At 42.1% G+C, this 10,077-nt stretch overlaps 2 protein-coding genes across 6 annotated transcripts; one reads left to right on the forward strand and one right to left on the reverse strand.

Moving 5' to 3' along the window:
* Positions 1 to 319: 319 nt before the first annotated feature.
* On the forward strand, positions 320 to 2,611 carry ahsg2 (alpha-2-HS-glycoprotein 2). Its single transcript, XM_030073995.1, has 7 exons — positions 320 to 523; positions 1,046 to 1,156; positions 1,337 to 1,418; positions 1,527 to 1,681; positions 1,775 to 1,870; positions 2,075 to 2,140; positions 2,255 to 2,611. Exons 1-7 carry the CDS (start codon positions 320 to 322, stop codon positions 2,609 to 2,611), a joined length of 1,071 nt encoding a protein of 356 aa, XP_029929855.1.
* A 1,467-nt stretch (positions 2,612 to 4,078) lies between these two features.
* Positions 4,079 to 10,077, reverse strand: LOC115375700 (nascent polypeptide-associated complex subunit alpha, muscle-specific form-like). Of its 5 annotated transcripts, XM_030075197.1 has the most exons (8): positions 9,653 to 10,077; positions 9,335 to 9,511; positions 8,540 to 8,661; positions 8,283 to 8,448; positions 8,026 to 8,141; positions 5,383 to 7,402; positions 4,222 to 5,301; positions 4,079 to 4,151 (listed from the first exon to the last, which is right to left on the reverse strand). In XM_030075197.1, exons 1-8 carry the CDS (start codon positions 9,957 to 9,959, stop codon positions 4,093 to 4,095), a joined length of 4,047 nt encoding a protein of 1,348 aa, XP_029931057.1. In that variant the 5' UTR covers positions 9,960 to 10,077; the 3' UTR covers positions 4,079 to 4,092. The 5 variants fall into 5 exon arrangements, with proteins under 5 accessions (XP_029931057.1, XP_029931056.1, XP_029931058.1 ...); XM_030075196.1 differs by having other exon boundaries at positions 4,222 to 7,402; XM_030075198.1 differs by having other exon boundaries at positions 4,222 to 7,402; positions 9,335 to 9,525.

The following is a 10,077-nucleotide window of genomic DNA, read 5'->3' on the forward strand; positions in this document are numbered from 1 at the left end:
AGGAGCACACAGTGAGCCATCATAGATTCAAACTGGGTCTGACCACCACTCACTAGTTCATCCCACACCAGACTTTGTCAGTTTGAATTTGTTTTGGCACCCATCCCAAGACAGATACCACAGTGAGGGGGCACACAACAAACACACACTCACATGTGACACAGGAGTCAGGGGGCTGATCATGATGTTTACCTTGGCTTTGTTTTCCTGATTAAAGTACAATATATATACTGCATGGAGTGTATGGGCCCTGTCTCTTCTCCCTTGACCACCCAGCTCATCTGATACCTTCTGTCTGTCTGGTGTACCTCTCAGAGAAATGAATCTCCTTTGTGTTACTGTGGTTCTGGGACTCTTAGCGGGGGCATGGGCTCAAGTGATGCCCGCTGTGGACCGACCTGCTTGTGACTCTCCTGAGGCAGAGGCCGCCGCTTTGGTGGCCCAGGATTACCTCAATGCCCAGCACAAACACGGCTACAAGTATGCTCTGAACAGGATTGAGGACATCAAAATTATTTCCACGGTAAGTCAGTCCATCTAGAAGTCGCACAGAGGTTTAGACATGCACCTATAAAAGTTATTACCATCTTTTTCGATCAGCTTGTTGATGCAAACACATAGTAATAGCAATCAGAGGTGTATCAGACAGTAAAACGTTCACTTTAGCTGTTCATTCAAGCATAGGATCATTGAGAATTATGGGAGATCAATATGTGTAAGTGACTTTGCATTAGGGTGACACAGACACAACAGTGAATAAAATAGTTTTCTTTCCTTATTTTTTTTTTTTTTTTTTTTTGACAATAAATCAACTCTGAAAATACAGTAGAATATTAGGTAAGATACATGTCAGACTATGTGTCCATAATGAGTCACTTTGAGATAAGGTGAAAAACCAACATGAACATTACATTTCCAAGTGTCATTGCAGTTTACATTAGCAAATACAACATAAAAACCTTTCAATTTGGGAGCTTCTGTCTCATTGGCATTTATATGCTAAAAGCACAGCTGATATTTTACATAATGGTTCACCTTTCTCCAGCCTGCTGGCGATGTAACATATGTCATGGAAGTTGACCTGCTGGAGACAGACTGTCATGTGTTGGATCCCACACCTGTTGCCAACTGCACAGTCAGACCCAAGGTTCTTACGGTGAGACCACAACAGCTGTCCTGACTGATAACAATCAAATGTAAAGCTCATGTCCATCACATGCAGGCAAATGTAATGGCTGAAATTCTTACCAGTTTGAGAGTTTGAGATTGAGATTGGAAAATATTGTCAGTTATGGTGTTTTGTCAGTCTCTGATGTATTGATTGATTTTTACTCAGGCAGTAGAGGGAGACTGTGACGTGGTGCTGAAGAACGTTGGTGGAGCTCTGACTGTCACAGCATTCAAGTGTAAAACAGAGGGTAAAGCATACAGACATTAACCATTTCAGCATGCACACATATACACGCACACAACCACTACATGAGCATATACACAAACACTTAAACCTCTTTTTGTCTGGTATATAGAATCAACAGAGGACATATGCTTAGGCTGCCCTACCCTCCTTCCTCTGAATGACACCAATGCCCTAGACTTGGTCCATGCCTCTCTGGCACACTACAACAACAATTCAATCAATGCGACCTACATGCTTCTGGAGGTTGGAAGGTTAACATCACAGGTGAGCCTAAATATTTCAGATTTTTGCAATCTGTAATACAAGATATTGTTTGTAGCCGTCAGTTCACAAATATTTCTCAATCTTTTCTTTCAGATTGTGTCTGGTGGGCCCGCTTATAAAGCAGAATTTGTCATAGTTGAGGGTAATTGCACTAACGATGCATGTGAGCCCCTGAATGACATTATGGCTGTAAGTACAAAAGGCAGCAGTTCATATAGTTGTGGCAATAAAATACACATTTTCCATTTCCATTTGGTTAACATTCACCTTATAGTCACCTTAACAGAACTAACTTAGAATGTAGCAAACATAAAACACTATAATTAGTCATCAAGGATATTTTAAATGAACAAAAGAACATATGGGGAAAACCATGTTTTTTTTCCCCACCAGACACACGGATTTTGCACTGCAAGTAGTTCAAGTGCTACGGTGGACTGCAAGATCTTTCCCAACATGGTAAAATATTCCAGCTTCCAAAGCATACATTTCAATGTCCAAAAATGAGTCAACAGTATTATACAATATACATTCTTTCTAATTCTGTTCATTCATGCTTATTTTTCCCCCTAGATGGAGCTTGTAGACAGCAATAACACTGTAGCAGAATCACCAATGGTCCATACAGACAGCCTGACATTCAAGCATGGTCTGAAACACCACAAGCTCACCCGCTTCCATAACCCTGAGCTCAACACCCTCCTATCTGCAGAGTCATTAGAGTCAGCTGAAGTGGTGCCTGTGGCCCCAGCAGTGTCTGTAGTTGCTGGAGCCAGTCCAGCCTCAGACCCCTCAACCAGTGTTGAGGCTCCTGTTGTTGTGGTTAAGAGACAGGCTCCTTCTCCTGAAATGATGGGTGACCCTGCTGGCCCTCCGGTAGCACCCATTTCTCTTGTGCCATTATGCCCAGGGAAGATCAGGTTCTTCTAAGTCTCCAGGTTCATCCTATGGCACACAGACTCTCTATGCATGTATTCTCCAGTGACAAGTGGACCTGATTTAACTTGGTGTTCCATATTATAAAATCAAATGTATCCTGTGGTAGGTAGTCAGGTGGACAGACAATACAATTTGCTTACTATGAGGACAAGCTCAATTAATTGACATTTACAAGGGTCATATACAAAGTAGCATACTGTATATTGCTAAACAGCTGTGCAAAATCTGTTCAAAATAAAGATTTGTGTTCTATACTGCTGTAAAATATGAAGTCAAGGCCATGTGTTTTGGGTATTCACATATAAATTATACAAATCATTATGCGGTATCATTTACAGCACACTGAAAAACCTCTTTAGAGGTGGTTCTTGGGTTTTTGTTCCTTATAAAGAATTGGTTGAATGTGTTCAATGCAGCAATGACTAGAGGTGAGAGAGTTGATTCCAGGTTAGATGAGGACTTTATGTTGATAACCTCTCACAGAACTTTGAATGAACAAGGTTCAATCATTCATTCATCTTTTGTGGGTGATTACAAAACACAGGGCCCTAAGGGACACTGCCAGTTTGTTGGCCCATAGGGAGGTCACAAGTCAACACAATCAGCAGACATTGCATCAAAAAAAAAAAAAAAAAAAAAAAAAAAAACTCACTCATAAATAAGAATCGTGTACCTAATATAACTTAATGGTTTCAGAATTTACACCAAGTTTACACAGAGTAGGAATTCTCTAATGCCCTTGATTCAACAATAATGAAGTAACATATTTGCATGTGATAATCTGTTAGTCAAAAAAAAAAGGCAGTTTTTTTCCTTTTTATAAAAAGGATATGACTCATCTGTCTATTAAATGTCTTCAGAGTTTTGTTTTTTAAGTCACGGGCAGGAATTTGATATTAAAATATACAGCCTGAAATCAATAACTTGTTTTGCGATTTCTGGATTACGTATTCTAAGAATAGGTGATGGCAATAAAATTCCTGGACTGAAGTAACAGGAATAGTTTACCAATTAGATTTCTGAAGAACCACTCCAAAACCAATTTTATGACTGCACTGACATTTAGTTCAATTTTGATGTGTAGGTAAATGCTGTCTATTTACATGAACAGGTCAATGTCCAGGAAGCACCACTTGTGGAGTTCATGTAAACTTAGGCAAACTTTTAAGGGCAACGCACTGGTAGCTAAATTTTGAGTCAAAAAGGCGTATAAAATGCTAACAAAAACTACTGACAAAGTAAACACACTGTTGACTTGAAATCTATACAATTGTCACTGGGTATCAGTCCGCCCACACCATGGTGTGTGCGGATTAAGGTGACCTCTCCAAGGCTTAACATTTATGCAATACAGTCTCAACCCCTTTCACTTTCCTGCCTTTGAAGTCAAGTTTGCCCAACGCAACCAAATGTGAAACTCAATATTCCATTTCTTCAGAAAGTACAGGCACAAAAAGATACAAGCAGTTACTCTATTTATTTTCAGTATAAGATCCACCACCTTCTCTCTGGAGGGGTTCCTTTGACAAACCTGCAACAGATAAGCACATTAGTCCATGTGACTGAGAGAAAAGTGTCTGGTCACATTAACAATAACGTACCATTTTCTTGGCGAGCAGCAAGGCCCTGGTTTTGAGATGAATGTCCACGATCACGGGGTGGAATCCTGTGGTTAGAGCCCAAAGGTGTGATAGGCTTCCAAACGTCTTTGGATGACTCGGGGAATTTAGACCTTAAGTGTGCTGGACTGATAAAGGGCTCATGTGGTAAAGATGCTGGAAGATGGCCATTGGGAGCAGAGTTGTACAATGGCACACCTTCAGTTGATTTGTCACCCATGAGGCCTGGTATATGGTCATGACTACCAGGTGAGCGATAATACATTTCTTTGCCCATCTTTTTGACATACAGGGGTTTTCCATGTGGTTGTTTTAAGTCCTGAGGGTGTTGGGTTTTACTGCTATGATCCTGTATGGTTTTGGGCTCCAGAAATGTACTTCTATCATTAAGCGAGTCAGGGAAACTGCTGGATTCTCTACCTGATGGGCCATGTTGAAGCAATACATAACCATTTGGTTCAAAATATGAGTGCATTTGAGCTTCAGGTTTTGAGGATTTCTTTGAGTCAATCAGAGTTAACTGACGTTTTGAGGAACTGTTAGGTTCACCTGTTGACTTGTTATAAAAAGGCACTTGAGAGTCTTGAAGCATGTAGTAGGGGATCAATGAAGGATTAAGGGATTCACTTTGGTCTTGAGGATGCACTGGAGATGTAGAGTCACTGGACTTTTTGCCATGTGGTTGCAGCTCCTTGGTTGTCATTTTATTTTGTGGCACTGAAGCTTGCAGCTGTTGCAAATATTGTGCAATATAGGGCATGACATTTGGCTTCATGTGAGGTTCAGGTTTAGTGGGATTATTCATAACAGAGGATAACTGCCCATATTGCTGTTTTGAGGGTTGTATATTATACGGCTCATAATCATGCCATGCTTTTACTGGATCACCACCTGCAACTGGAGGTTTAGAGGGAGTATCAGAGTGATGTGAAGATAGCCTTTGTGGGTAATTTGGAGGTTTCTCATCTTGTGCTTGGTACGGCCACTTAAGATATTGCGAATCATAAGGCACCAAATGAGGGTGCACTGGTAACTCTCCAGGTAGTGCAGCAGGGTGGCCATCTGGTGGTTGGAAATATGGCTGCAGTTTAGATTGGCTTCCAAATTGAGGCAACTGAGCTGCATTCTGGTTCTGATACTCACCAAAATGTTGATCATCAAGGACAGAAGTTGCAGATGTGCCCACAGATGTTTTAGTTGGTTCAGCTGGTTTACGAGGAAGGGGAGCAGATTCCAAGCCATAACCAAAACTGGAATACCCAAATGCAGGAAGGAATGGAAGTCCTGGGTACACTGGAAGGACACCCTTACCCTCAAATCCAGCAGGAACAATATGGTGATGATGTTGGTGGAAAGCAATTTGTGGGCAGCAGTTAGAAAATCCTGATGGGCAAATCTGAGGGCAATGTATGGGTGGAATGTATCGAGTTCCTGGTTGAGGATGTGGGAGTAAACCAGAATTACTGGGTTGTGGATTAGCAGGCTCCTGGAGTTTTTGAGTATTGGCTGGAGTGACTGGTTGTGGTTTTTGAGGATTGAGACCATGAGATAACAGAGGCTGGGGGTTTTGTGGCTGCTGGGGATAAGAGTAATATTGATTAGAAGGCTGGTGCACCTGACCCTTTGGAGTATTGGTAGCTGGAGGCTCTGCATCTGGCTTTTTGATAGGTAATTCAGGAGACTTTGGTATCTGGGATGGTTGAGGGTAAAAATGCTGAAATGCTTGACTATTGGGGGCTTCAGTATTTGGAGACTGTGCACCTGAGGCTGGCTTATCAGTTGAGTGCGCTTCAAGCTCTGGGTGAGGGTAGACAGGGTAAGGGTAGAATGGATGATGCACTTGACCCAATGGGGCCTCAGACACTGGTGGCTTTGGTGGCCGAGTATAGAAAGGAAATGGGTAGACCGCATACTGCCCTTGTCTCCCTGGAGCTGGAAGGTTGCCAGGTGTAGGATTTTTGGGGGCTTCAGGTTTAAATGCTTCAGGATACAGTGGGTGAAGAGGTTTCTGCACTTGGTCACATGGAATTTTATTAGGGGAATGCTGTGTAGGTGGCACTGGTTTTTGAGAAGGTCCTTTGGGCCAAGATTGAGGGTAAAATGGATTTGGGTTGAAAGGCACATCAGGTGCTTCAGAAGCGGGCTGCTTTGGTGGCTGAGGGTAGAAAGGGAATGGGGGTAAGGGGTGCTGTACCTGGGCTCCAGGTGAAGGTTTTTCCGGGGTTTCAGGTTTAGTTGGCTCAGGATACAATGGGTAGAGGGGATGTTGCACTTGACCTTGAGGTGCTTCAGAAGCTGGAGGTGGCTGAGGTTTGAATGGGTGGAATTCGTGTTCATGACCCCCAAACTGGGTTACTGGAGATTGTGCAGGTTTCTGAGGAGGCCAAGGTAGAGGATAAAATGGGTATGAATCAAAAGGTTTGGCTGGTTTTTGTGTAGGAAGAGTTTCATGCTCTTGAGAATAAAATGGATGAGGGCAAGGCTGCTGTATTTGGTTGTTAGGAGGTTGGATAACTGGAGGCTGTGTAGTAGGCAAAGGCTGCACTTCAGGATTCTGGGCAGGAAAACCAGGGTGGATGTCAGGGTTAGATGGCTTAACATTGAAGTGGTATGGGTACAAAGGCTCTTCTTGGCCCTTAGGATGCTTGGTGGCTTGAGGCTGTACAGCAGGTTCTTTCCCAGCATGCAGGTCATCTGTTTGGGCTGGCCAGGGGTAAAATGGAAAAGGATTCAATGGCAGTGGTATCTGTCTCTCCGGAGTAGGCTCAAGCATTGCAGGGGGGGCAGGGGTTATGAGAGATGGTACTGACATGGTTGGAGCACCTGGTTTTACAGGATGAGGGTGAAATGGATTGGGATGAAAAGGGAAGTAAAACTCCTGTGGTTGCTGGGGAGGGTGACTGATGTTCTTTGGTGCATGAGTTGGGGTCAGCTTCTCAGGGTGCTGAGAATGAACTGGATCCATCGGAATAGCAGGGTGTGGAGGAAGCTTGGGCATGTGGTGAGGAACATGGGTTGAAGGAACTAGATGAGGGCTGTGTGTGTAAAGAAACGGTGTTTCAATTTGCTGGTTTGGACTTTTTGCAGGATGAAGTGGTGGCAGTGATGGGCAGGAAACTTTAATTTCTCCTTCACCAGCCAGCTCCATGGTGAACATTCCATCCTGAAACAAATTTTAGGGGTAGAGTCAGAAATAGTACTGGGTAGAATTGACATGGTAATTTGATTCACGACAAGTCAAAGTATGTCAGGGTCATTTCCCTTTGCCATGGCAAGAGCTGTAGCATTCACTATTGTCACCATGTCGACAGAAGAATTTCAGTTGGTGAAGGCCTGATACATGAGTAACTGAGAACATTTTCTGTTGTCACAGGACTTACTGCAGCTGATTAGGATTAGCCGACATCACAGGCGAGTATTCTGGTTTTCCCATATCACATTGCGCTACGATGTTAGATATCTGTGTCTCTCCTACAGTTTTAGTTCAATAACAAGTCTTTCACAACTGAAGCTAACTAAAGCATTACAACATCAAAGGTCTGTGCAACATTGATATCTTATGGCCAAAATGAAATTGTGTATCCAATGAAGATTCACTTGCCAATATTCCCAATGCTTGTTTTGTCATGATGGAACAGTCAAGAAAGTTATTCAGTCAGTTCCCCAAAGCCAGCTAGCTCATTTGCACCTCCAGAATCTTCTACAATGCTGCATTTTACTCATTTCTGTGGTTAAAATAATCAGTTAAACAGGAACATTTAGAACACAAAACATAACCTGTCATACCTTTATTTCCACACAGGGTGCATAGCGAGCAGAGATGACAACACCTTCAGGATGAACAACCACACTGAACCCACATCTGGACGAAACCTTCATCAGTGACTGCCAAATGCCATTCACTGTAAGACAATGAAAAGTTCTATTTTTGTCAAGCCCATGCACCTACACTGAACTAGACGGATCATTGTAGTTTAGCAAAATGCCTTTAAAGCCAGACACCATCAAATGGAACACTGCAAGAGAAAGATGACTGTACTTACGTTTTACCATAATTTTATTGACAGCGACAGCCCATTCTATTTTCACTACCATGCCCTCAGCATGGCAGGTGACCATGGGAGGGTTAGATGAGGGCTGTTTTATCACAGGGCATGACATCCTCACTGGTAACCCCCACCAACGCAGTGGGAGAACATAGCTATCCTCCTGAAGAGCAGCAACACAAAGTTTGGAGTCAAGAATGGCATCATGATTTAAGTACAATTTCTTTTTTATTTTTAAAAACAAAGTATCACACCTCAAGAGTGACAAAACAACCATCATAAGGTGCAACTAAGACCAAATCCCTCCGTGATGACCTCAAGGTATAACCACAACTTGATGGCAACTTGGATATAGGCAGAGGAGACAGTCGACTTCCTGTGAAACCAAATTCAATTAACATAAGAAATGTCAACTAAAATCATAAACAGTGGTGGAAAGAAGAAATTGCTACTTAAGTAGAAATACTGTCACTGCACTGATAGAGTATTTTGCTTAAGCAGAAATACTACTCTAAATATCTACTTAAGTACAAATAAAAAACAACTTAAAAATATCCTCAGAGCACAAGACACTGAGTTTGAAACATTAATTTTGTTAGATGCAATACTTCCCGTGCATTTCTAAAAAAAAAAAAAAAAAAAAAAAAAAAGACAAGAGTACAAAGAAATTGTAGCACTGGTACAAACTAGATTCTTTTAACTGGAAATTTGTAAATGAGAAAAAAGTGAATGAACAATAAAGGCAGAATACTCTTCTCTGCTTAGTCAACATTTACTGTGGAAAGGTCTAAATTTGTTAATTTATGATGGCCCAGTTTCTATAGCCTTTAAAATGTGTACTCTGTAGTGGATGTTATTTGTAGAAAAAAAAAAACAAAACAGTACATGTACACACACAAAATCTACTCAATAACAGTAACATGAGTAAATGTAATAATCTCTTTCACCCCTACTAGGAATTTATGGGAAACAAATATCTCTGTATGATGGAGTATGATGCATAAATAATGACATATAAAGATGTGGCTCTGTAGGAGGATAATACTTGCCCCTGTCCACAAAGAGCAGAGAGCCGGGCGTGGAGTCAGCATCCTGGACTTGAAGCCTCATAGACTCTCCTGTACATTCAACCTTTGGCTCTGTCTGCAGAAGTCGCTGCACCGCTGCCCTGTCTGGTCTTGAGGAGTCTTCGCCTTGCCCTTTAAAGAATTGAGGCTGCTCCCATCCTTTGCAAATAAGCCTAATTTAGCTTTAATACGTACAACTCTACACGAATGGCTCTAAAATTGATGCGTTCAAGATGTTTTAGTGAAAGAAGCAATCACAACTTAATGTATTTTGGGGCAAAACCACAACTTTTTACATACCCATGTCTGATTGGTAATCCGAGTGAACACCCAGTAAATTCTTTAAGGACTTGATCCCTTTGGATTTGCCACTTGGCACAGAATTGCGTCCGATCAAGAGCCTTCCATGGTGCACACCAGTTGAACCATCTCCTTCCCGCTGACCTTGAATTAATGTCGAGGTGTCTCTTGTTTTGGGCGTCCTAACGAGGGACGTGATCTTTGTTTGAATGCTCATCGGCTCCGTGCAATTGCAAAATGACCTGGCAGCTACAAAAAGTCCTAAACACAGCAAAACCGCACAGCCCCCGTTCCCTATACACGCCATTGGAATAATAATAATAAAAAAACAACTGCACACACACCTGATCGCCAGAGCAGTGTGTAGCAAAAGCTAAACTCTCCTCAACCTTAAAGATTATAAAGATTGAAGGTGACCCGGGCCT

The sequence above is a fragment of the Myripristis murdjan genome, chromosome 17, assembly GCF_902150065.1.
Source record: "Myripristis murdjan chromosome 17, fMyrMur1.1, whole genome shotgun sequence".
Lineage (NCBI taxonomy): Eukaryota > Metazoa > Chordata > Actinopteri > Holocentriformes > Holocentridae > Myripristis > Myripristis murdjan.